Below are 27,312 nucleotides of genomic sequence, written 5' to 3'. Positions count from 1 at the left end.
TGTTAGGAGGGATCCCCACGCCCGACTCGAGCGCAAGCGAGAGGAGCCCCCAGCCGCCGGAGGCAGCACCCCGGTTGCTGGCGGCCGGCCGGGGATCCTGGGACGCGGCAGGGTCCACAGACGGACCGAACGGGCCTGGCAAATCTCGCTGCAAATAGACTAGCGGCCGGGCGAGGGATCAGGCACAGCGATCGCCAGATGGACGCATGGAAAGCTTCGATTAGGGCTGGCCTATGCACCGACCGGCGCCGCTAGGCCCAGAACGGCAATGCCATCTAAAGCCGTGGTGGACGGAGGGTGTGCCTCCGGCAGCTGGGGCTCCGCCCCAGACCCTGGTTGTGCTCCGCTTCGCGGAGCGGTTAGGGGGTCCGACGGTGGTGCGGGACCCCCACGCACCGACTCGAGTGCAGCGAGAGGAGCAGCGGGGTCTGGGGCGGAGCCCCAGCCGCCGGAGGCATGACCCCCACCCACCAGAGGTGGGTACGTCATAAACGGAGGGAGGTCGGCGTTTGCAGGAGCCGACATACATGGCGTTAGCGCCGTTGCCAAGTACATTATCTGTCGCTGGAAATTGTCGCTGTCGCAGGAGAGACTGACTGCCGCCGTTGGGGCCTGCTTCCGCCGGCTCGCTCTTAGATAATATATTTGGCGCTACTATACGGGCCTGTTATATCCAGTTATACCCTGTCATGCGTTTTATATACCTTTTTACTAGCACCCTCAGTAGGGTAGGGTGCTAATGAGTTTATTTCTTATTTGTGAACTCTGTGAACTCTGTTCTCTATTAACTACTTCCCCGACCGGTAAGTTTGCAGATGTAGGGGCATATAATTCCTATATTTTTGCTGTACAGCACCTGGCCCTTTTTGTGTACCTTACACGTACTGAACAATATATATACTATAGGTATATGATTAACACATCGAGGCACCGCGACAATACGCATGCTTAACTGTAATTGCAATTACAATTCAATTCTATTTACTGGCCGATACTGTCCCCTTCTGTCTTGGAGCATGACCTAATAAACCACTTTTAACTTTAGAGCTTGTTGCCAGCAATCCGGTTTCGGTGAGAGGGGGGGGGGGGGATGGGGTCTGCCTCCGGCGGCTGGGGCTCCGCCCCAGACCCTGGTTGCTCCTGCTTCGCAGGAGTTACGAGGGGGGAAATTTAGTGGGTGACGGAGGTCAATTGACTGTCAGTTACAGGCACCCTTTTTTACAATTACATACATATATCAATTTCCCATCTTACATGTTGTTGGATATATTGCTACAAAAACAAAAAAATAAAACTGAAACTAACACTAAAACAAAATATATAAAATTTTCATCACACGACAGAAAGTCAATTGTATATCCATGTCTATCTTTTGATGAAAATATCCACCGGTCAGTTTCTTTTTGGCAGGCTTTTATTTTTATGGGTAAATTATAAATTATGATAAACACATCCCGTCTGTTATTGGCTCGTTTAGGGCAAATTAACTAAAAAACTATACATGAATATATTCAAGATTGGGTTGCGTCTGCCGTTGTCAAAAATCCCTCAACTGTGCATGACTCTCGGAAGGTTTTTTCGCATCGCGATTTTTTTTTTTCTCACTGCTGTGCATGCACGAAACGCTGCAGACGTAAATGGAGATATCGGAGTTAGTGCCAGCAGCGACTGCTGCTGCTGCTGCTGCTGGCGCTGCTCCTCAAGCGCTTCCGGTGCCTAATAATCCGAGCCTTATCTGGCAATTGTTCCGAATAATGCCTGTTTGGTCGTCCAAGCTGCTGCTGCTGGGGAGCGGAGCGGGGGCAAGACTCCTGGCTGCGGTGGATTACTGCTGTTCAACCGGGGCTACTGTAACAGCGAGGTAAGGAGAGAAACTACAACAGCTTCACGGAGGATATCGCCGGAGTCGACAGTCGCCGGAGCAGCGGCGACCAGCAGCGAGCGGAGAAGGATGTCCGGAGCACGTCAAAAAAAAAAAAAAACATGCAAAATCAAACCAGGGACAATGGGTGAATCAATTACCGGCCAAGCAACTCACCCACCCACGGAGTTAGCGACCACCGCGAGGGGACCACCCACCCTCGACTCGAGCGAAGCGAGAGGAGCCGGGGGGTCTGGGGCGCAGCCCCAGCCGCCGGAGGCACCAGGGGAAAACAGGCCTGGGGCCCTGGCAAGGGCTATCACAGGCGGAGATACTGGACCCAGGAGAGTGGGGAGTGGGGATGGATGCAAGGCAGCAGGCCGCGCCGCCGTTGAAGCCAACGTCACCCCCAATCTTGGCGGGCTAGCCAGATCCAGGACCCAGAGCAGGGACCGGGGAGGGGGTCCGTTTGCTGTGTCTGGGCCTGTCGCGAAGAAGCAACCGGAAGAGCTAGCTAGCGGCGGGGCTAGCAGGAGACATGTGCGATAACGGCTGAGCCAAGTCTGAGCCAGACTGTCCAAGCCAGATTCCTCTCGGCCGGTTCTTGGCATACCACACCCCAAGCACCCAGAACCACCACAATCGAACACCAGGCCAAGAAATTTGCCCGGCTCACAGAACAACGCTCAGCAAGCGGGGTCATCGATGACGTCAGCCAGCTGCTGGCGATTGGTGCTCGATCCATTGATAGGAAGCACAGCATAACAGCACTGCATGTCGTAACTGGCGAGCCATGCGGGTGCCCTGCGGCAGCCCGGTGGGGGTCTGCCTCCGGCGGCTGGGGCTCCGCCCCAGACCCTGGTTGCTCCTCTCGCTGCGCTCGAGTCGGGTGTGGGGGAGACGGAGCCCCCTGAATAGTAATTAGCGCCGCCGCCAGTAGCGAGATCTCCTGCGAAGCAGGAGCTACGGGGTCTGGGGCAGAGCCCCAGCCGCCGGAGGCAGGTCCCGTTCCCCCAGCAGGCACCAGTCCCCCCAAGGTAGCACAGTTGCCGAGTTGGGAGAGCAGCGCGCTGGCAGGCTGGCTCGATGAGGATCAATCCGGTTGCGGTGGTGCAGGAACATGGCTGGTTGCCTGTTTAGGCGAGAGTGGCCGTCTGGAAAGGGCCGATCGGCGGTATCAGAGTGTTTCGTTCCTAATCCATCGCCATCGGTTAAATCGACCACCGGCCGCACCCCCGCGACCTTACAGCTCGGAAAATGTAACGGTGCGTCGGGGTGCTTCTGTACTTCTCTCCTGCTGCTGCTGCTGGTGCTGCTGCTGCTGCTGATGACCGCTGTTTCTGGCTGGCTGACTGACCGGCCGCTGGCTGGTGGCTGGCTGGATGCCAAACGAATCCAACTGGCGCCGGCAAAGAAACCGTTTGGAGCATCATCGGAGCAATTCAATTTTGATAGCTGATACCGCATGGCATGGCATGGCTTGGTATGGCAATTCCGATGACATTCCGGGCCACCGCACCCACTCTTCGTCTCTCCAACCCGGTCTTCAATTGGCCGATGTTGCCTACCATTTGAATGAGATAATCCGACAGATCACCCCCACGGTGGGCCCGGATCCCGGGCCGAGAGCTCGCGGAGGTGGGGGGGGGGGGGGGGGGGGGGGCCTGCCTCCGGCGGCTGGGGCTCCGCCCCAGACCCTGGTTGCTCCTCTCGCTACGCTCGAGTCGGGTTTGGGGGTCCCGGTGGTGCTGGGGGTGGATCGGGGGCGTGATGGGCGGCTGTTTGACAGGCCCGTTCCTGATCGCCAGCCGCCGCTGTAACCCCCTCCCCCCAAGACCGCCAGAAGCCAATTCTCCCGACACGCAACTCCTGCGAAGCAGGAGCAACCAGGGTCTGGGGCGGAGCCCCAGCCGCCGGAGGAAGCGGGCCACCCGGTGTAAAAACCAGTTGTTTATTTGGTGCTTGAACGGGTATGTTAGACGCAGCTGGTATAGATTGGGGGGTGCGTTGAGGGTCTTGGTCGGCGATTGGGGGTGGGCGATCTTGCCTAGATGGGAAATATATAAATAATAGAAAGGGTAGAAACAACAACAAACAAAAGGTTATACAGCATATTTGAGGTAGCGGAGGCAGCGGCGATGAACGGTTCACACGACGAAGCCAGCAACAGTAGCGAGAGTGGGGACTGCAGTGTGGACGTCAGCAGCAGTACCAGTAGCAGCAGCGGCATTAACAAAGGCACTTTGGAGAGTTAATAACGTCAGACCTGCCTCAAGATATTCGAGATAACGAGGTGGTGGAGGGTGGGAATTAGCTTTTTTGCCGCCGCTAAATGCTAAAGTTTATACGACAGACGACCGACAGCGTACACAAAACAGACTCATTCAGCAGGATATCGGTATTTAGCATCAGCCGATGTTGTCAGACAGCCGCCAAGCAGCCGCCCCGCCATACAAACATCGCTAGCCCCCCATCCACCAACCCCCCAAACCATCCTTATCCGACAAGATCCGAACATATCCGAGCAAGACTGAGACCCCCAAGCGCGACCTCCGGCCCCGACTCGCTCGCGAAGCGAGCACAACCAGGTCTGGGCGGAGCCCAGCCGCCGGAGGCACCCCTCTCTCCCCCTAAAACCACCCCCGAAATACGGAGGGGCCGGTTTGCCGACGCCCAAACCAGCATCGGGGCCCTCATTAGCGGTGGAGCCGCCAGCGGGATTTGCTTGGTCAAGCAGGTGCACCAGCCATTGCATTTACTTTTATTTCCTGTTTGGGCAGGGTGGATTACAGGTCGAAGAGGGTGGTTGGTTAAGACCGATCTATCCGTGGAAGAGGTAGCCGAGCATGGAAGTGAGAAAGCCGTCGGGGATAGCAAATTGCGGCAGGGTTTGGGTGGAGCGTGAGAGGCCTGGTGATGGGAAGAGAGGGGGAGGGAATAGGAGTGGGACTGGGTGAATGGAAACGAGGTGGATGTACTGTGATTCTGGTGATTGGAGGGTAAGGATTGGTGAGGATGGACGGAGAAGACGAAGCGATGAGTATGAGTATGAGGGGAGGGGGGGGAGGGGGAGAGATGGGTAGGGGGACGGGATGAAAGCGCTGGGTGCTCGTTCGCTGGCTGGCTCGTTCGTCGTACGCTGGTTGGCGACCGACTGACGGTGATGCCGGGGTTAAGGGTAGGATAGAAGAACGGAAAAAGCAAGGGTGCCGTTGTTTGTAAGTTTTACGAAAAAGCAAAGCCACTAGCATCAGGACCGCATTCATCTAAGGTCGGACGTAATCTGCAGTAAAAAGTAAATATCGGAGGAGCACACAAAAACCCAAAACCCAAGGGAACAAAAAAAACAAACCAAAAATCAAAACAACAAAAAAAAATAAAAAACAAATAACAGGCTTAAAAACAAACTTAAGCAGGTAAAAAAAACAAATTCATGAAAAAAAGTATAACCGGTTTCTTCCCTTTCTCCCCCTCTCATAGGCTTGAACAAGCGTACGCAGAACGACGACGCACAAGCACAAGCACAAGCACTAACAACAAACACACACACACACCAAAAATTAAACCCACCCACACCCACACACACTGAAATTTTTTTTTGTGCTCGGTCCGGCCAGTAATAATAGTCAATTCTAATATATAAAGGAAACAATTCCTTGATCCTTTTTGAACTTTTTTTTCTCTTTTTTTTTTTCTGTGTCTCGCAACCTTTTGTCAATTCCACCCCTAATTACCAATATCCCATCCGACAAGGGCTACACCTCCCTTATTGCCTGAGACCAGGTAGTTAATTAATACTTAATAGTAATTTTCAGCATTTATTGATTTAATTGAGGGAAAAGGAAAAAAAATACCATCGTTTTTATTTTTTTTTTCGACACAAATCCAATTAATATTAATATTCACTCATAATAATTCAAAATGGCATTTGACGACGTTGAAAACGGCGCTGCCGATGCTTACAAGGCTCCAGTTGCCGCTCCTGATGAGGAGTTAGAAGAATACGCCGGATTGGCTCGTTTTGTCTCCACTTACCGTGATGAGAAGGACGCTGCTGCCGCTAACGAGGACGACGATAAGCCTGCCAAGAGAGCTTGGTGGAAGTTTGGTTTTGGATCCACCAAGGCCAGTACTACTGCTTTTGTTGCTCCTGATTCTTGGGTCACCACTGACTTGAAGGCTGGTTTGACCAGTGCTGAAGTCGAGGCTCGTCGTAAGAAGGTTGGTTACAATGAGATTGTCTCTGAGAAGACCAACTTCTTCGTTCAATTCCTTGGTTATTTCGCTGGTCCTATTCTTTACGTTATGGAATTGGCTGTCCTTTTGGCTGCCGGTCTCCGTGATTGGGTCGATTTCGGTGTTATTATTGGTATTTTGATGCTTAACGCTATTGTTGGTTGGTACCAAGAGAAGCAAGCTGCCGATGTGGTTGCTTCTCTTAAGGCTGATATTGCTATGAAGGCTACTGTTGTTCGTGATGGTCGTGAGGAGGAAATCAAGGCCAGAGATATTGTTCCTGGTGATATCGTCATCATTGAGGAGGGTCAAGTTGTTCCCGGTGATGCTCGTTTGATTACTTCTTATGACAACCCTGAAGGTTATGCTGACTACTTGGACTACATCAACTCTGATATTGAGGATGCCAAGGAGGAGGAAGAGGACGAGCTCGACGAGCACGCCCACAAGATTGGTCACTCTCTTGTTGCTGTTGATCAATCCTCGATTACTGGTGAGTCTCTTGCTGTTGATAAGTTTATGGCTGATATGGTTTACTACACCACTGGTTGTAAGAGAGGAAAGGCCTATGGTGTTGTTACTGCTTCTGCCAAGGGTTCTTTCGTCGGTAAGACTGCTGCCATGGTTCAAGGTGCTCAAGACCAAGGTCACTTCAAGGCTATCATGAACTCTATTGGTACTTCTTTGCTTGTTTTGGTTGTTGTTTTCATCATGGCTGCCTGGATCGGAGGTTTCTACCACCATCTTAAGATTGCCACTCCTGAGAACTCTTCCAACAACTTGCTTCACTACACTCTTATTCTCCTCATTGTCGGTGTCCCCGTCGGTTTGCCTGTCGTTACCACCACTACTCTTGCCGTCGGTGCTGCCTACCTTGCTGAGAAGAAGGCCATTGTTCAAAAGCTTACTGCCATTGAGTCTCTTGCCGGTGTCGATATCCTTTGTTCCGATAAGACTGGTACTTTGACTGCTAACAAGCTTTCTATCCGTGAGCCTTTTGTTGCCGAGGGTGTTGATGTTAACTGGATGATGGCCGTTGCTGCTCTTGCTTCTTCCCACAAGATCAAGGCTCTTGACCCTATTGATAAGATTACCATTCTTACTCTTAAGCGTTACCCCAAGGCTCTTGACATCATCCAACAAGGATGGAAGACTATTTCCTTCACTCCTTTCGACCCTGTTTCCAAGAGAATTACTGCTGTTTGTACCTTGAACGGTGAGACCTACACCTGTGCCAAGGGTGCCCCCAAGGCTATTCTTCAACTTGCTGAGTGTTCTCCTGAAGCCTCTGACCTTTACAAGGAGAAGGCTCGTGAGTTTGCTTCCCGTGGTTTCCGTTCTCTTGGTGTTGCTGTTAAGAAGGGTGACGAGCCCTGGCAATTGCTTGGTATGCTTTCCATGTTCGACCCTCCTCGTGACGATACTGCCCAAACTATTATTGAGGCTCAACAACTTGGTTTGTCTGTTAAGATGTTGACTGGTGATGCTATTGCTATTGCTAAGGAGACTTGTAAGATGCTTGCTCTTGGTACCAAGGTTTACAACTCTGAGAAGCTTGTTGCTGGTGGTTTGACTGGTGCTCTTCAACACGATCTTGTTGAGAAGGCCGATGGTTTCGCTGAGGTTTTCCCCGAGCACAAGTACCAAGTCGTCGAGATGTTGCAAGAGCGTGGTCACTTGACTGCCATGACTGGTGATGGTGTTAACGATGCTCCTTCTCTTAAGAAGGCTGATTGTGGTATTGCTGTCGAGGGTTCCACCGAGGCTGCCCAAGCTGCTGCTGATATTGTCTTCCTTGCTCCTGGTCTTTCTACTATTGTCGACTCCATTAAGGTCGCTCGTCAAATTTTCCAACGTATGAAGGCTTATATCCAATACCGTATTGCTCTTTGTTTGCACTTGGAAATCTACCTTGTTACCTCTATGATCATCATTAACGAGACCCTTCGTGTCGAGCTTGTCGTTTTCCTTGCCTTGTTTGCTGATTTGGCCACCATTGCCGTTGCTTACGATAACGCCCACTTCGAGCCCCGTCCTGTCGAGTGGCAATTGCCTAAGATCTGGATCATCTCCGTCATTCTCGGTATCTTGCTTGCTCTCGGAACTTGGGTTGTCCGTGGTTCTATGTTCCTTCCCAACGGTGGTATTGTCGAGAACTTCGGTTCTGTCCAAGAGATCTTGTTCTTGCAAATCTCTCTTACTGAGAATTGGTTGATCTTCGTTACTCGTGGTGGTAAGACTCTTCCTTCGTGGCAATTGGTTGGCGCCATTCTTGGTGTCGATGCTCTTACCACTATCTTTGCCGTCTTCGGTTGGTTGTCTGGTCCTGGTTCTACTCTTGAGGACAATCCTCACGACAGCTTCAAGGAGACTTCTGATGGTTGGACCTCTATTGTCACTGTTGTTGTCATCTGGGCCTACTCCATTGGTGTCACCATCATCATTGCCGTTGTCTACTACTTGCTTACCCAATTGCCCTGGTTGGACAACCTTGGCCGTAAGGACAGATCACACGCCGATGCCAAGATTGAGAACCTTATTGGTCACCTCTCTAGATTGGCTATCGAGCACGAGCGCGATGAGACTGGTAAGGGCCGTTTTGTCATCACCACCAAGGCTAACGAGGAGGAGACCGACTAAAAATAATACCACTTGTTTATTTAGGGCATGCAATTTTTTGATATTTGTGACACTTGTTACATTTTAGTTATCATATTATAGAATTAATAATAGTTATTAAATAATTTTCTTATTTGACTTCTTCTTTTTTCTCTTCGAACGGGATCTAATTTTGGGTCTTGGTGATGCCTCCGGCGGCTGGGGCTGCGCCCCAGACCCCACTGCTCCTCTCGCTGTGCTCGAGTCGTTGCTTCGGTGGTCGGGGCATCTCCTGGGAAGTAGAAGCAACCAGGTCTGGGACTACGAGGCATGTGGGTACCGGAAGTGATACTTAATAAAGTGGGTCAGTAGCATTGGTCCCAACAAATGTTTCTCTTAAGGACGAGATGAGGTCGTGAATCCCTTCCCCACAGTTTAAAGGGCGACGAGGCAGTTGACTGTGTCTGAGGTGTTGAAGCAAAGGTTCGAAGGTTATTGCAGACGTGTGCTCGAGAAGCTGAGATTGAGTTGATCGCTCGAGGGTCCTTTGTTACTGGTCTGCTAGTGAAGTGATGGTAGATAGTGCCTTAAAAGTTTTGAGCCAAAAGTCGGTTAGGATAGACTCGTCTATGAAGGAGGACAAGATTTGGTATATGGTCGAAGAGGTAAGACGGTAACGAAGTAGCGTACTGTACATGGGTTTCCTGGCGTTATGATAGAACATGTTTGGTTATCCGACATCAAGAAAGTCCCTTAGTAAGGTAACAACTGGAGATGTAACTCGCTCGAGGTTTAACTTTGCACAGATTTGATGAACTTTTCATCTCTTGTATGGAGAAACGATAGAGTTAAGGGGAAGTTGCTGCTCTGCGAGAGTCTTGACGGTGTGCGATATGACCGATAAACAGGTTAGGAGAATGCTTGATGAAGCAGTCGTACAAAGTTTTGAACTTGTCGAAGATCTGGGACGGTTGTGTAAAAATATAGCTGATCTATCTCGTATCTCGGGAACTTTGATATGCATGGATTGTGGTCACAGGTTTCAATATACTAACTACTATATATTAAATCAGACTACAGATTGTAGTTCAGCAGTTGACGGCGTCTAACAACTCTTGATAGCTTGAGATTATCTGTATTTCTCAGGTGGTTGAAATCCCATCATCAGGTCTCATCTGGCTCCGTCAGCTGAAGAACCTTGAATTTTGATAACCTTATCAGTGCAGCTTTTTATTGCATGATGCATTATCGCGATCAACGCGATTGCGGATCCATTTGGGTCTCTATGGCACAGAAATTTACCCAAATAATATAGAAATAGAAGGCAAAAACTCTCCGAAGATTTTATAGAACTTGGGGATATATAGACATATCATATCATATCTGTCTATTATTGAAGGATAGCGAGTACTTCGAGAGGTAACGTGTCACGTGCGTCATGCTCGTTATACGTGTTGACGCAGGTTCAAGCACTATACCGATGCTTTTTCGGACCACATGACCTCTGCGCCATAATTTAGAAGTGCCATAATTTATAAAATCAAAGTATATATACAGGGGCTGTCGCCCCGTGAGATACATTTTTTCTTCATCTTTGACACAACGTTTGACTCGCTGAACAATTTTGTTACATAGAGATTTTGACGTTTTGAAGATCACCCCGTGTTTGTTGCTCTGGTAATTGATTGTTTACTGGATTATTTTTATTATTCTTTTATTATTATTGTGATTGTTCTGATTATTTGTATCCTTTCAATTTCTGGATTACTGGTGCAATCATGACTGACGAAACCGAATTCTCTCTTACTTTCAAGTATGTGTGGTTTTTCTTCCTCACTCTCTATGTCCTCTTTGTGGTTTATTCTTCCTGGCGGGCCCCCCATTCTCCGGACTCACACCAACCCTCACCTTGTGTTCCTTCTGTCCCTGAAAAGACTCTCACCAAACCAGCCCAACCCGAATTGTCGGTCGCTGATATAGTAGTCATTGGAACAGTTAAGGTACTAGTTAAAACATGCCTCGTCTGCTGTTTTACTGGATATTACGCCTACCGTACACCTCAGGTTATCAATAATTGGAGAAGAGGAACATTTGGATCGTTTAGAGGCCACCTTCGCCAGCTCGCCATTACTGAGCAGGCCAATGCGACTGAGAGTTTCAACACAGCTTTCAGAGCCCAATTCGATAGACAACAAGAGCCAATTGAAGCTACCCTATCTACCAGTGCATCCCAGAACCCAGCCATGCCGCCATTACAGACATTGGAAGCCCGTATCATTGAAGTGTCGCCATTACAGACACAGACCCCTCCCAAGAAGAAGAAATCTGGAATTAAACGATTATTCAAGAAGTTGAAGATCAAGAGAAGTTCTTCTAAAGATTCCACCGTGGTCCCGTCACCATCGTCTGAGTCGTCTTCTTCAGTTGAACCGACCACCAAACCCAGAAAGTCTTTTCTCAAGTTCAAGAGACTCAAGAAAGTTTTCAAGAAGTCATCATCCCAGGTCACTCAGTAGTTTCGTTCTCTCATTAATCCCTCTAGACCACATGGAACGTGAAAACCCTTTGTTTTTTTTACTTCGGCATTACTATCTCATTCACTCACCGGAGATACACTTCAGTCTCCACTCATCACTATCACTTCATCCGGTACTCCAGTTTCCAGAAATCAGACAAGACTTTGGACATTGGCGCAACATCTTCCTTAAGACTAGACGTGTCGCGATGTGGTGTCCTGTCGCTTGACTAATCTAGATCTGGTATTGTCATCCCGAGGCATACCTTGATGTTTCTGCCAGAGCAGTTCCTTAGTATCATCATCATCCATGGCACGCACTAGCATCTTCAGCTACTGTCAAATCCGAGTACTATTATCGGATAATGTAGCACTAGTTTGGCACTCTATGCCAGCTAGGAAGTCTAGTCGATGTGGTTTTGTTCTCGTTTGTCTGATTTGTGCTTGTGGGAGCGCTGGAATCTGAGTACCTGATGAATTGTCGACGAGTGTGAAGTTTCATTATTACCTGGGCCGGGCCTCTAATACTTGTATCACTATAATAATATTATTAATTCTTTATCCTATCTTTAAATTGCCAACTCGCTGATAATCCATCAATAGGTTTTCACATCCTCATTTGCGAAGACCTGGCGCCCCAGGATCCTATTGATGATCTCCCAATTTTCGTTCCTATCAAGCGCCATATACATTGAGATACTCCCAGAGACATTAAGAATTCTAAAATCGCTCTTCACAATAAGCTCTACTAAGGTAAGACCGACTCGGCTAAATTCTTAGACCCCTGCACTTCATGACTTTTTGCAGATTGGTATACTTGAACATATGGGCATCTCCCTGAACCAGGTGCAAATATAAGCTTTAACTACCGGAGGCAGATGTGATCGGGAATTAAACAGGCAAAATATTACCGTATTTGTATTTATTAGAAAGACGAACCCCAGAGGTTACCATTCTTATCTATGAGGGAATTGGTTGAGAGTTGAGGACCCTGCCCAACACCAGTGAGAATAATGCGCTCAATTCCAGAGTGGAGAGTATTCACCCAACGCTTGTCAAAGTCGTCCGACATTAGTTCTTGGATATGGGAGTGGGATTCTTCTTTCCAAGCTGGGAGGTTCTTGAGAGCAGCCCGTAAGGGTCCAAGAACCAGTTGCTCATTTTGAGCAAGGTAATAGATAACGGCATTTGGACCAGCATCAAAGGTATATGCGGCAACCACCTCACCAGCTACCTTGTTAATATCTTCAACGAGACGAATTGCTGCACGAGATACATCGTTGAGGTAGAAAATAGGTGGGTAACTATCAAGACAGGTGGCATGGAATTGATTAGAATCGGCCATAGTAAGATGAGCAAAGGTCTCGAAATCCTTTTCAAGAATGCTTTTCTTCATTTGCTCAAAACGCTGTGGAACAACAGAGTTGACTCTTTCCTTGAAGAGAGATGAGGTCTTGACAGTCAATTGCATACCACTAGTAGAGGGGGTGTCTTTACGCTCAGCACTAACAACTAGAATGGCAGCCTTCATCTCAGGCCAGTGCTCATAAGGAGCAATCTGAACAGCTTTTGAATCAGAACCATCAGCCTTGGAACCCATCTCCCAAGCAACATAACCGCCAAATAGAGATCTACAGGCAGAACCAGATCCCTGACGAGCGAGAATGGAAAGCTCCTCATTAGATTGAGGAAGCTGATAGAGTTCAGCAACTGCCTTGACAAGAGCAGCAAATCCAGCTGCCGAAGAAGCGAGTCCAGCAGCAGTAGGGAAGTTGTTCTCAGATACAATGCGCAAGTAGTATTTACTGAGAGGGACTAAAGATCCAGTCTGCTTGTCCTCTTCGGCCTTACGCAAAGCACGCAGCTCTCTGAAAAGGGTTTGAATTCTCTTTGAGCTCACATCTTCTTTAGAACCATTGAGGTACAGTTCATCCTCAGTATATAAGAGAGAAGCAGATGCAGTGGTTGTAGTTCTCAAGTCATTCTGTGATAAAGTCACCGAAATGGAAGAATTAGTAGGAAGGTTGAGAGCCACATCACGCTTTCCCCAGTATTTGAGAGTAGCAATGTTGACAGGAGCTGTCACAGTGGCCTTGTAAATGGCGTCCATTGAATCAGACACTGCAAGTAGTTAGAGGTTTGTTCTCGTTCTCAACGAGTGATAGTACTGAGATGTAGAGGGGGGAGAGAGTCGAATCAGATAGAAGTTAGAAACAAAATAGCAGTAAGCGGTCTAGTAAGTAGAATCTGTATACCAATCAAAAGACTGAAGAATAGCAGAAGTATCCAGACAATTGGATCCCTGAACAATAAAACAATTGTATGAGGGGCTAAAGGCTTGCAATGATAATGACAATTGTTTAAACTGATGACAACTGGAAAACACAATGGCACTCTAGTATACTTTGAGACTCTATTACACCCTTATTAAAAACCAAACAAAAAAACCAGGTCAGAACGTTCAAGCCAAATCAAATAGATCCGTCTAATATTTCAATTTATATAGCGTGGTCACCGAGATCAACTCGCTACAGAACAAGGGCTACACTGAAAGACGCAACATTATAAACTTTATAATCCCAAACATCAGCTACAGTTCCGTACTTATGGCCATTCGAGCAGAAAATTCGCATAAAATCACCCTGCTTGATCCATTTTAGCACCCATTGACCACATTTCCATGGCGGCTCCCCCTCTCCTCTCCTACACCTGAACGAGAATCAATCCTTTCCAATGAAAAATCCAATTGTAATTCGGCCAGATTCAACCCAATTGTCACCCGACTCAATAAACTTACTTTTCGGTTTCACAACGAGCGCGTGCTTTAACTCTAAACCACAATCACACCGTATTAAAGTCAGGAGATCAGTGAAGATATGTTCGACCTTCTCGACATCAGATCGATCAGCTAACTGGCAGCCGTGCACATGTGCACCCGCTAACGCTAAGGGTGAAAAAAGGGGTTCTGTGGGTCCTGCCTCCGGCGGCTGGGGCTTCGCCCCAGACCCCGCTGCTCCTCTCGCTTCGCTCGAGTCGGGCGTCGGGGAGCAGCTGTTTGGTTAATTTCAAGGGGGTTCTAATGAGACAGAGCTGGTAAGGACTTGAGTGACCGACCGATAAGCGACTGCACCAGGTCAGACCACATCCAGCGGCGGTTAAAAAAATCGACTCAACAATCGAAGAAAACCGCCCGAAAAACTCTGACACCCCGTAGCAATGACTCCAGCGAGGCGAGAGGAGTAGTAGGGTCTGGGGCGCAGCCCCAGTCACCGGAGGTAGTCCCAGTCTCGAACAATGATAATTACACAGGATATTTATTTTTATTTTTTAAAAGTCGTCATTACAAATGCTTTTGTTGTTTGTTTAAACAGACTCGAGAACAACATCCTTGAATTCTCTAGGAACCTTCTTGCCGGTCTCCTCAGAACCAGCACCCTCACCGTGGAGAGCCAACAAAGCACCGAGGTCGAACTTAGGTTGCTTGAGCAACTTGACCTTGCGGACGTGGACGTTTTGGAGAGGGTAGATACCTTGAGTGGCCTTCTCGATTTCACGGCCAATGACCTCAGGAATGAGCTTGGCAGTGAGTTGAGCCAAAGTGACGTTAGAAGCCTCTCTGGTCATGATCTCAACCATCTTCTTTCTGATTTGACGGATTTGAGAGCTTTGGGCATATGTGGTCTTCTTGATTTGGTTGGCAGATCTCTTGGTGAAGGCAATGGCGAAAAGACGGATAACGTAGTCATCAGAGGTCTTGACAGTGACATTGGCCTCGATCAAAGTTTGCCACTTTCTAACGAAAGAACGGAGCTTGTCAGAAGTGAAGTCCAAACCGTGGAAGTTGGTGAGCAAGTTCTTGCCTTGGACCTCGTCAACTCTGAGCTTGATACGACGGAAAGAGTGGTCCTCTTGTCCTTGTAAATCAGCCAAAGAGACATCGACAATACGGCCCTTGAGCTCGTCATTGGCGTTCTTAAGACCAGTGGATCTGTTGACTAAAGTCTTACCAACATCACGGTTCTCGAAGGTGGTGGGAGCCTTGATGTTGTACCAGTCCTTACGGGTGAAAGGGTCGACGACCTTCTTCTTAATTCCCTTCTTTCCTTTACTCAATCTCTTATTCTTTCCGACAGCCATGTTGACGTCTACTTTATTTCTCTTCTACTGTGCTGGGATGTCGAAGTGAAATTTGGTTGAATGAACACACTGAATGAGAGGTATCAGAATGTTTGTGTGATATTTGCATGTTAGCATCGAGCGTCCTTCCCTCTGAGAGTTGCAAATTCTGAGTGCCTCACATTGTGACCGGCACTTGCCTAATACGGTAATTTTCACTCGCTAGCATTTTCACTGTCTGCATGCACTGACGGCTGGTCTCCGTTATAACGATGGCTGGGGGGTGCTGCCTCCGGCGGCTGGGGCTCCGCCCAGACCCCGTGGCTTCTCTCGCTGCGCTCGAGTCGTTGTTTGGGGTGTGCCTTCGTAAATGGGTTTTTCCTGGGTCGAATGGGCTGTTGTTTTGTTGTGGTGTTGACGGATGTGGTACGCCGAGCCCCCGGTTAAGCGATAGTGCCTGTAAGCGGGCCAACGAGTGATCACCGTCTAATAAATTAAATTACTTCGTGCATAAACGCACCTGGACCCTGCGCAAACCCTAGCTCCCCACACCCGACTCGAGCGAAGCGAGAGGAGCAGCGGGGTCTGGGGCGCAGCCCCAGCCGCCGGAGGCACGAGGATAATACTAGAAAGATAATATTGTCTATTCAATTAAATATTCTTAGTGGTGTAACCGATCTGGACGGGCCACTGGACCTGGACTCCGTACTTGGCTCCGAGGTCGAGCACGAAGTTGGGGTTGTGTGAGAAGGGTCGTCCGACTGAGATGACGTCGATGCCGTGCGAAAGCACCTCGTCGATGGTCTCGGGAGTGTGGATGGCACCGACAGCGGACACTAGGAGCTCGGGAATGCCTTTCTTGATTTCGTAAGCATAAGGAGCTTGGAAAGCAGGACCGTACTCGAGCTTGCCCTCGGTAGAAATGCCGCCGCTTGAAACGTCGACGAGATCAATGCCGAGAGGCTGGATTACCTTCAACAGCTTGATCGAGTCTTGAGCAGTCCATCCCTCGTTCTTATAGTCGAGTCTGTCAGAACCAGAGATACGGATGAAAAGTAGCGTCTTTTCGGGGATAGCTGCCTTGATAGCCTTGACAATCTCGACCAAGAACTTAATACGACCCTCAAAAGAACCGCCGTACTCATCAGTTCTCTTGTTAGACACAGGAGACAAGAACTCGTTGATCAGGTACTAAATAGCCAGGTTAGTTGAACTGTGTCTCTTGCATGTTTTCATGTGGCTGGTATGTATACTTACGCCATGAGCAGCATGAATCTCAATGACATCAATGCCAGCTTTGACAGCTCTAACTGCAGCGTCCTTAAACTTCTCGACAAGCTCTTTGATCTCGGGGATAGTCAGCTCACGAGGATCGGAGTTTTGAGGAGAGAACTTGCCCTCAGAAGGAGCAACTGAGTCGAAACCACCCTCGGAGTGAGGGACAAGCTTGGCTCCAGTCCAGGGAGCAGCTGTAGATGCCAGACGGCCGGCGTGGGCAATCTGGACACCAATCTTCTGGTTCTGGCTGTGAACAAAATCTGCAACTCTCTTGAAAGGGGCGATGTGCTCGTCCTTCCAGAGACCAGCATCCTGGGGAGAAATACGGCCCTCAGGAGCGACTGCGGTAGCCTCGATAATAGACAATCCGGCTCCACGAACGGCATAAGAACCAATGGCCACTAAAGTCCAGTCGGAAATAAATCCATCTTCGTACGAGTATTGGCACATAGGAGCGACAAATACTCTGTTCTGGAAAGTCACCCCTCTGATAGTCAAGGGCTTAAAAACTGCTGGGGTCTTCTTTCCCTCTGGAACCTTGACAAGGGTACCAGCTGGAACTTGCTGAAGAGGCGTCCAAAAAGGAGCCGCTGAAAAATCTCTGTTAGAGTCTGGTGAAAGGGACATGCCTCCGGCGGCTGGGGCTACGCCCCAGACCCCTTGGCTCCTGCTTCGCAGGAGGTTGTCGGGGGGACGACGCCAGATCTGGGGATTCTGATCCATAAATTAAATTTCCGTTCGTTACTTACCATCTGAACCTGGAACTACAGCGCTGACAGTCATGGTTGGATTTAGAGATATGCGATCTTGATCTGAATTGTGGCTTTCTCAGGGGGATTTTATCACCCTTTTATGGACTGGTCTGCTTCATCTTATCTGGAAATGATGCGCGCTCGCGCTGCTCGATTACTAATAAATCACCCAATCACACAATGATCCGCAGCCGTCCCTGCCTGTTTGTAGATCACCGTTATTGCCGGGTGCGCTATACCACTTTCAATCGCTACGAGATCCGGCTGTCACAGATAATCAAATCAACATTTACACGTCTTGGCAGCGGGAAAAATCTTGTTTGAATACAAGGCTCAATGCATGATTTGTAAGGGGCTATCATTTTCAGTTGTTGTTACTCGGAGTTGTAATGGAATACTGCGTCTTGGCGAACATTGGAGGAGATTGATAATACAACTGTTGGGTCTCTCTCAGTCAGCGCCATATTAGACTTTTGTTGAGCTTGTCCTTGTACTATCTGTTGTCAATGTATTGATAGAACGATGGCTCAATTATTAGATATTCGATATTTTTATTACTTTGGCTAGTATTAATTTTTGTTACTACTATGAACGAGTATACTATGCATCTCTCGGGCCATATGGTGACTAAGTAGAACATACTCAATTTCTAGCTACATAAAAAGTTGGGACACAATCACATCAGAAACCAAGAATAGATACAGACATTGGTCAAGGAAGTCTATTAAAAATTCCAGGTTCTAATTGGGACTGAGCTGACAGGATTTCAACTCGATGTCAAGTTGGCAGTGCCCAGATGCAAGGATCATCTGTTGGTACCTGACCTTAATGATGGCTGTGATGTAGGTTGATGTAAGCTGGCTGACGAAGCACTGCAGTACAAGCTATGTGCCAAGACTTTATTTTCATCGATATCTTCTTCTCAAGGTTCTATGGAGAATATCTATCAAGTAAGCTGAGATGTCAGAAAATTTTGCACTGTCAATGGCCAATGGTAAATACGGTACTAGAGCGTCTGAATCTTGAAGTACGAGCTTGTAATATTTTCCAAGAAAACCGTCAATCCCCTGCTACTAATAGATACACAGTTTCTGGTTAGAAGGATTCTAGTGTTTTGCAGCTGTCATTCTGAATGTGGCATGTGAGGATCAGCAAGGGCCTGAACACTGTATGAAGACAGTTAACAGCCAACAGCCAACAGTCAACAGCCAACAGCCAGCAGCCAACAGTTGACAATTCCAACTTTCAACTTCTTTCCGAGATGTGACACATAGTAAACTGACTAAAGTACGGAAGACGATTATTTACTCGAACTTGGGAAAATGGAAAGTGGTTGGATATATTGCACATTAGATGCATGCGAAGGTTACCCGGTTTAGGTGCGCTAAAATTCAAGGCCGGGTAATGAAATACATACAGGTGGCACCCTGTATATACATAAAATGCCTTCCCGCCATCGGCGTTTTTCGTTCTTTTCGTTACTTCACTGAGTATCAGACGTGTATTAATTTGAAACTTTTGTCATACAAAGTAACGAATTTTTACCAACTCAAGGAATTTTTTAACGAAACAAGAAAACTCAATCAAAGACAAGGTTCCAGTCTTCAAAAAAATAACTCACAATGTCTTCCAACCTTGATAAGTCTCTCGATGATATCATCGCTTCTAAGCCTCGTGCTAGACGTGGACCCGGAGGTGTTCGTAAATTGAGAAAGCCTGTGGCTAAAACTACCAAGGCTGCCAAGGTTGCTAGTGCTGCTAGCAACAAGGCCGCGGCCAAGTCAGTCTCTTCCAAGCAAAAGGCTGCTGCTGCCGCTGCCGCTGTTGGTATCAAGTCTATTCAAGAGGCCAGTACTTTGGCTACTCGTGTTATTTTATCCAATTTGGTATGTTGATTACTTTATGAGAATATTCCATGGATGGGTGAGTGCGGTATTTGCGTACAGCGATTTATTTTGTGCTGAAAGGTGTTCAGTATTGTGTCCCAGAAGAAGCATACTATTTTGCGCCAATGGCTTTAGCGTGAAACGTAATGGGGATCGGGTTGAAATGAAATGACGAGAAAGAGAGCCCGTAGAGAAAGATTAGGGCTAGAAAAAGAGCAAGAGCAAGAGCAAGAGCAAGAGCAAGAGCAAGAGCAAGAGCAAGAGCAAGAGCAAGAGCAAGAGCAAGAGCAAGAGCAAGAGCAAGAACACGCATGAAGTAAGATGTGAGATATTGACTATAGAGGGAGTTTGGGCACGTCTGTCTTACTTTCTGATCATATGATTACTTAGACCAACAGCACCGAGCTCTAAGCAATATTGCTTAGATGCCCTGTCGCTGTTATTGTTCACTTCTGCTCGCTCTCTTTTTTTGGTTATTCTTCAAGATGGGCTTAACTATGGGCTTGCTTTGATACATGTTAGTGAAATATCAATCTGTGTTTTGCTATTTATGAGATTTCTTCTCCACAAAGAGCTGCCGATAATGACTTGTACGCTTATTTTTACGCTTGGTGGTAATACCGCACCGCCTTCCCAATGGACTCTCAACCCTTATTTTTAGATTTTAACTAACCAACCTCGTGTGCGCTTTAGCCAACTGATGTTACTGAAGAATCTGTTAAGGTATGTTAGTCTGCGCATGGTGTTCGCCGAGGTTTGGTAATGGCTTATGAAACTTCCTAGTTGTAGTGTGTACAGAGGATTGGCCGTCAGTATTGGTAGTCGTTTGAAGAGGAGAATTACAAACCGAGTCCCTACAAATTATGGTCAGTTTTTCATGTCTTGTAGATGTTTGGTTTTGGTTGTGGTTCTTTGCAGTATTTTAGGGGTTTGATTCTCTTCTTCAATTGACTTCATACTGTTTGGTTGGTTGTGAACCATCATGAGTATGCAAAGTTGACTGGTATGGTCATATCCCAGTATTATCAGTGTTGGTAAATACCTATATTGAAACTATACTGTGGAACTTGCAATCAAGGGCATACAAAAGTTTGTCAGCTTCTATAGAGGGATACGTGAAATTTTCAGACATAGAGATTGCCCAAACTTCTATCTGTCTAATAATTTTGTCCTTCTTGTAAATGAAGCTGGGCATTCTTTACTTTTGTAAACAAGTCCAAGTAACGAGACTAGGTACCGAATTTTTAACTTTCGGTGACTTTTAACTCCTACTTTGCGCAATCTCTGTTTGCTAGACTTGACTTCTAGCATACTCAGACGGTCGCACTTGAACACTCTTGGTCACGGTTCCAATTGAGACTTGCACAAGACTGAAATGGGAATATTATAGGGCAAATTTGAAGTGATGGTGAGCAATAACTGGAACCGAAAAGCTTGTGGCCTATAACGTTAAGAAGAGGGATCATCCTGTCAGAAGTTTAGGTATCGGGGTTGTGTTTGTAACGATAACACTTTTGCACTATTGTTTTGCATACCCTGTGTCTATTTACCAAGCTAAACGTTATTGTTGCTCTTGCTTTATGCTCTATAATACCACTCGTCTTTGTCCTTATCCCACTCTTGTCTCAGCTCCTTGTACTATTTCTGTCAAACCTGTACACACTCCTAGATATTTCTCTGCCTTATCGAACCCAGTATTCATCGACGCATTGATCCGGTTTCATTATTTATAAGTTCGATTACCAACATTATAGGCATACTTTTCACATCAAATTGGACCTGTCAGCAACATTCAAGCCAGTTACAACAAGAATGGTAGCTCGACTGGTGTTTTTTCATTAAACTTCAAGCGTCCTGGAGACGCTGCCAAGGCCGTTGCCCAATTCAACGGAACTTCTATTGACGATGGTGCCAAGGTTATGAAGGTAAGTGATGCGCATGTGACAGATGGATAGCAACATCGTTCTAACAGAAACAGGTTGAATTAGTCGTCGACCCTAGTAAGAGACCATTGGCTTCTCGTATCAAGTAAGTAACTCTCACACACACACTCGGACACCGTTTGTTAGGTGAAACTCAGCGTTCTAACTTTGTCCTTTAGCCCTGCTCCCAAAGCACATGAGCCCAAAGCTGCTCAGCCCAAGTCTGCTGCTCCTGCTAAGAAGAACAAGAAGCCCAAGGCTAAGAGAGTCACTCGTCCTAAGAAGACTCTTGAAGAGCTTGATGCTGAGATGGTAGACTACTTCCAAGAGAGCGCTCCTGCTGCTATTTAAGCAACAGCAAGGCTAATTGTGTATTATGCTGTCTGATCTTCAGATTCAGCTTCCTATCTGTGTAATAAATATGGTTTGTTTTTTAATTATCTAATTTTTTCGCTCCATAGGGCCAGTCCTCTGTGACCACTACGTGACGAGCGAAGCGAGCCACGGGGTCTGGGGCGGAGCCCCAGCCGCCGGAGGCAGCATTCCCCGGTCCCCTGAGCTGCCTCCGGCGGCTGGGGCTCCGCCCCAGACCCCGTGGCTCCTCTCGCTGCGCTCGAGTCGTTAAATCGGGCAATGGAGCAGCTTGGGGTGGTTCAAGGTCTTCTGTGTTTCGAGGTATCGAAGTCAATCACCAGCAATGCTGGATTCAAGCAGCATTGTAGAAAAAGTCAACATATTAAATTATTTTTAAATATATAAAAAATGGCTACAAACGGAAGCCAGGGGCCTTGGCACGGGGCTTGAGCTTGAGAGTGGCTTCGCGGAGACGGCTACCGAGATCGGGTGAGACCTTGGTGAACATATCAAAGGTACGGTCTTGGACCTCGGGCTTGGCGTTTTGAAGATGGACAGACACATTGTGGACAAAGGCGTCTTGTTGACCAGACTTGCCAAAGACCTCCCAGAGCTTACCGGCTTGAACATAGTCTTCAGGGCCAGTAACGTCCCAGTGGAAGTTGGTGGCAGTTCCAACCCACTTTTCGTGACGTTCAGACAGCTGGACATCGGTTCTGTAGGTGGTAGGAGAGTAATCGGTAGGGTAGTTTGGTAAAGCACCATAATTGCCATTGACAACGCCTGCACCATCTCTTTGGAATGGGTTGTGTACTTTGAGAGGGCAGTTAACGGGGATTTGTTGGTAGTTAACGCCCAAACGGTGACGGTGAGTGTCCGAGTAAGAGAACAAACGAGATTGCAGAACAGGGTCGGCAGAAGGTTCAAAGCCAGGAACAGTGTGGGCAGGACTGAAAGCAGCTTGCTCGACCTCGGCAAAGTAATTCTCAGGGTTCTTGTCCAAAGTAAGCTTACCGAAACGACGCAAAGGATAGTCCTTGTGAGGCCAAACCTTGGTCAAGTCAAAGACATTGAAAGGAGCCTTTTCAGCTTGTTCAGGGGTCATGGTTTGAACATACACGGTCCACGAGGGGAAATCGCCCTTGGCAATGGCCTCAAACAAATCTTCTTGAGCATGGTCGGGGTTCTCAGCAGTCAAATTACCAGCCTCTTCATTATTCAAGGTCTTAATACCTTGATCAGTGATAAGGTGGATTTGGACATAGTGCCATTCACCCTTCTTATTAGTCCACTTGTAAGCGTGACCAGAGTAACCGTTCATATTTCTGTAACTGGCAGGAGTACCTCTGTCGGAAAACAGTTGCATGACTTGATGAACCGATTCCTGGTTACGAGACAAAAAGTCCCAGAACATGGTAGCGTCCTTCAAGTTAGTCTCTGGGTTTCTCTTTTGAGTGTGAATAAAAGTAGGGAACTTTGAAGGGTTTCTGATAAAGAAAACAGGAGTGTTGTTATAAACCCAGTCAATGACACCCTCTTCAGTGTAGAACTTAGTAGCGAAACCACGAGGATCACGAGCTGAATCTGGAGAACCCTTCTCACCACCGACAGTGGAGAAACGGGTAAAAGTCTTGGTCTTCTTGCCAACGCCATTCAAGAAATCCGAGCTGACCAAATCACTGATATCGTCAGTGACCTCGAAATGGCCATAAGCGCCCGAACCCTTAGCATGAACAACTCTCTCGGGAATTCTCTCCCGATCAAAATGGGCCAGTAGATCAATCAAATGGTGATCCTGCAACAACAGAGGGCCATGTTGGCCAACCCGAATCGACGCATTAGGATCACGAACGGGACATCCGTTGGATGTAGTATAAACAGGAGGAGGTCCAGATTTCTTGTCAGACATTTTTTATCTATCAATGTTAGCTACACCTCCGGGAAAACTTGGGGGTTTGGGGTGTGCTCTCTGGGGGTCGGGGCCTGCCTCCGGCGGCTGGGGCGCTGCCCCAGACCCCGTTGTGCTCGCTTCGCGAGCGCTCAAGCCGCAAATTGACACCGAAAGACATAAAAAAAACCCCAGACAGCCAAAACCCACCACAATCCCCCCAAACAGCCCCTCCGCCCCCCGACGCTCGCGAAGCGAGCACAACGGGGTCTGGGGCAGCGCCCCAGCCGCCGGAGGCAAACCCCCCCATCCCAAACTTACCTCAATTGAAGTTAATAATCAAATCAGACACACTATAAAAAAGACACCCCCCTGATCGGATGGCGGACAGGCGGTATTTATATAGAGGAGAGGGGTTCACAGCAGGACCCGAGGTAGAGTTTGCGGCCAGTAAGGGCTAGCCAATTACTCCTCCTCCTGACCCTGACATGGACACCGACGTTGCTTTTTCCGGGGGGTTGCTGGCGCGCATCACTTAGCCGCTCGCCCTGTTTGGCTGGCCACTGGACAATCTGGGGTTGCTGTAAGGTGCCTTTGTTAGTAATAAGCCCTGTTTGGAAATTCTAGACCCATCTCCACATGCATACAATGTGTAAGATCTGCCGGCTGCTCACCAGACCCTGACTTGTCAGCGCGATCTCGCTTTTTACGTGCTTATTAGCAACAAAATTATTAACTAAGTTTCCTATTACTGTTTGCGGTTTGCTCCAGTAGTGTCCTATGAACGGATGTTTCAATGGTGATCCTGCAGTCTCCTGGCAACAGGTGTCGCACCAGTAGACCGTTTCATTGTCTAAATTTCTATAATTGTTAGAATTTGACGGGCCATCCTGACCCATCAGCCACTCATTTGCTTGGTAATGGCAGTCCCTACTTTCCAACTATAGAAACTACATTGGCTAAGCTAACTAACTAACCTCGAACGACCATCAAACCACGCCAGTGGCCTGATAAACGGTCTGGCAGCTGCCAAATGGCGTCACTGAGTCTGCCTCGTGCTGCTGCTGTGAGATGGGAGGGGTGGGCATGCCTCCGGCGGCTGGGCTCCGCCCAGACCTGGTTGTGCTCGCTTCGCGAGCGATGGGGGGTGCAATTGAGCCCGGGGGTTTGGTAATTAGTGCAATTAGTGCGTTTGGGTTCTGGAAATGCCGGTTGGTCGGTGGTTGATGTCGGTTGCCTGATGACGGTTGGTAATGGGTGCTTATTTTACTGCTGCATGATCCGTCTGTAGCTGCTCGCCAGGCTGATTAACCGACCGACTGATTGACAGACCAGACCGGCTGACAAACCGATTGATTGACAGACCGGCTGATAAACCAATTCAATGGCTGACTGATTGGCCAACTGGTTATCCAGCTGATGACGGACGGACTGGCTGACTGACTGACTGACTGACTGACTGACTGACAGGCCAATTGCCAGTCTGGTTCCTGCCTGGCTGACTATCTTTTGGGTCTCGGCCATGGCTGCCGCTACAGCTGCTGCTGCTGCTGCTTACACCTCTGCTGACGCTGATTATTCATGCCTGATAAGAGCCCATTCTAGCCCCCCCTGCTAGCTAGAACTGGGCCTGGCCTGATCTACTCAGTAAGCCAAGTTTTAGTCCCTGCCATATTTTCCCTGTTCGGACTGCGATTGATTACGTTACTAGCACCAAAAAAGCCATCATTCGACCTGACCTCTCTGGTCCAGGCATTCCAGTACCCCTGCAATCACCTTCACATGCCGCCGTGTACCGGCCTCCACTTACCGGATCCTGGCTGAGTTCATTACCGACAGCACATGCATCTACCCCTCTCGGCCAGAAACACCCCCTCTCCATACAACACGCATCGATCCCAATCAAACTTCGCAATCACACTTGAAAATTTAATAATTACCTGATTCTGATTAGCTAGTGGTGGGGTGCTGCCTCCGGCGGCTGGGGCTCCGCCCCAGACCCTGGTTGCTCCTGCTTCGCAGGAGACTACGGGCGACCCTCGACGCAACGACTCGAGCGCAGCGAGAGGAGCCACGGGGTCTGGGGCGGAGCCCCAGCCGCCGGAGGCACACCCACCCGTTTCGGACCGTACCTGCGTCGCGGCATGCTTATCAGTGGACCCTGCGCCAGCGGCTTGTCGGTTCCGGGTGTAGGAAGGAAAGAGCGGCATTTTGGCACAGTTTGGTGTTATTAGGCGTTTAAATAAGGGTCAGTGGATTGTAGTGGGATCGATATATACGGGAAATGAGTGGTTTGTGGCAGTTGAGAGCCTGGTCTGGTGGTGATACTGTATGCATGTGCCATGCAGGGACAAGGTGGGTAATCTGCAGGGGGTCAGGAGTAATCTTGGCATCGGGGCATTCATGAGAATTGCTGTCTCCGATATTTTCAGTCTGAAATCCGTCTGGCGGCCCGTTCACTGTGAGAGCCTGAATTCTGGTTCGCTGGTGGGGGTGTTGCCTCCGGCGGCTGGGGCTCCGCCCCAGACCCCGCTGCTCCTCTCGCTGCGCTCGAGTCGTTGCGTCGAGAGTCCCCCGCAATCTCCTGCGAAGCAGGAGCAACGGGGTCTGGGGCGGAGCCCCAGCCGCCGGAGGCAACTTCCCCACCAGCTGCTCGTTATAGCCCCGAACTTCATTGGAAATTGCTCGGTTGCTCCCGGATCGTCTTGTTACCACTTGTGAGTTGGGGTCGTGAGTGGTGATGCTATTTGTTGCGGGCACGCTATTTCAGGGAGAGAAGGCTGATGATACCATGGATATTTTGACTCATTATATTCCTGATGTGACATTGCTCAACTTGACAATGCAAGGGTATCTAATTGTTTAAAAGAACAGTGGAGGTACGCTCTTGAAGATCCTGAGGGCCGTGGTGAATCCTGAATATGATTGATGCAAGGTTTCTACAAATATAAATAAGCTTCGGACTGAAAGAGGTTATCACTTGGGTCGGTTGACAGTTTCCTGGTCCAAATCCGCTTCAGCAGAATGAATCCTAGACTTCAGTGTTATCGTCATGTAGAATGTATCCGGACTGAGCATTCCGGTGGAATTATTAACCATGACGTCTGTGTAATGAGAGAAATGTAGTTCTCCTAACTTTTCCATAGGGGAGTTACATTTTCTCTGACTGATCATGTAACAGGAGTAAGAGTCAAGTGGATGGTCCGTCTTCAAGAATTATAAGCCTCGGAACTACAGTGATCCTTATAATCTCAAGCACCATTTTCGACCTGTGCTATTGAAAAGGATATAGTACCAGCTGGCATATATTTGTGACAGATCCATGAGGTACGACTTTATTCTTGTTCTCTCTGGAGATTGTGATTTGATATGCTACTGATTGTCTGATTGCATAGTCTTCATAACTGTAAGTAGTCGTGCTACTCAACTGTGTATGTGCCCAAGGATAACTTTGATTCATCTCGTTGCCCGAGTCATTGCTTTCGCCTCGGCCAGTACCATCTCCTGCGAAGCAGGAGCAACCAGGGTCTGGGGCGGAGCCCCAGCCGCCGGAGGCAGGTTGGCAAGAATAGAAAAGTGATATGTGCGTTTATTATCATTAGGGGGTAGATTTATCAGTGAGGGGGATATTGATAGACTGTATAGTATTACTACAACAAAATTATAGACAGAGAAGTAGGCCCGGCCCAGGTAATAATTGGTTGGAGGTGCACGATGTCACACTAGTGGCGATGGGCCAACTGGTAATAAGTCAGGGATAATGATCTGACTGGGCATGATGTCAAGCGATAAAAATCCTCATTCACTCTTGGCCAAATAGCAGCTGCTAAATCCGAAAATAGTACTCGGACAGGTGAGCTGAAGATGATACCGGTGAATGAATGAAATGAGGCTAGGAGAAACTGA

General features: G+C 48.2%; 5 protein-coding genes across 5 annotated transcripts; 1 reads left to right on the top strand and 4 right to left on the bottom strand.

The window, feature by feature from the left end:
* Nucleotides 1-5,782: 5,782 nt before the first annotated feature.
* Nucleotides 5,783-8,737, top strand: PMA1 (H(+)-exporting P2-type ATPase PMA1; the record flags this gene model as incomplete). Its single annotated transcript, XM_018879555.1, has 1 exon — nucleotides 5,783-8,737. The coding sequence occupies one exon, from the start codon at nucleotides 5,783-5,785 to the stop codon at nucleotides 8,735-8,737; it is 2,955 nt and encodes a 984-aa protein (XP_018737460.1).
* Nucleotides 8,738-12,135: 3,398 nt separating this feature from the next.
* On the bottom strand, nucleotides 12,136-13,320 carry MVD1 (diphosphomevalonate decarboxylase MVD1; the record flags this gene model as incomplete). Its single annotated transcript, XM_018879554.1, has 1 exon — nucleotides 12,136-13,320. One exon carries the CDS (start codon nucleotides 13,318-13,320, stop codon nucleotides 12,136-12,138), a length of 1,185 nt encoding a protein of 394 aa, XP_018737459.1.
* Nucleotides 13,321-14,573: 1,253 nt separating this feature from the next.
* Nucleotides 14,574-15,347, bottom strand: RPS1A (ribosomal 40S subunit protein S1A; the record flags this gene model as incomplete). Its single annotated transcript, XM_018879553.1, has 1 exon — nucleotides 14,574-15,347. One exon carries the CDS (start codon nucleotides 15,345-15,347, stop codon nucleotides 14,574-14,576), a length of 774 nt encoding a protein of 257 aa, XP_018737458.1.
* A 1,170-nt stretch (nucleotides 15,348-16,517) lies between these two features.
* Nucleotides 16,518-17,327, bottom strand: AWJ20_2599 (NADPH dehydrogenase; the record flags this gene model as incomplete). The annotated part of the gene is made up of 1 exon (XM_018879550.1): nucleotides 16,518-17,327. One exon carries the CDS (start codon nucleotides 17,325-17,327, stop codon nucleotides 16,518-16,520), a length of 810 nt encoding a protein of 269 aa, XP_018737457.1.
* Nucleotides 17,328-21,930: 4,603 nt separating this feature from the next.
* Nucleotides 21,931-23,427, bottom strand: CTA1 (catalase A; the record flags this gene model as incomplete). The annotated part of the gene is made up of 1 exon (XM_018879549.1): nucleotides 21,931-23,427. The coding sequence occupies one exon, from the start codon at nucleotides 23,425-23,427 to the stop codon at nucleotides 21,931-21,933; it is 1,497 nt and encodes a 498-aa protein (XP_018737456.1).
* Nucleotides 23,428-27,312: the final 3,885 nt, after the last annotated feature.

The sequence above is a fragment of the Sugiyamaella lignohabitans genome, chromosome B (assembly GCF_001640025.1).
Source record: "Sugiyamaella lignohabitans strain CBS 10342 chromosome B, complete sequence".
Taxonomy (NCBI): Eukaryota; Fungi; Ascomycota; class Dipodascomycetes; order Dipodascales; family Trichomonascaceae; genus Sugiyamaella; species Sugiyamaella lignohabitans.
This window is presented reverse-complemented; position numbering and strand designations above follow the sequence as displayed.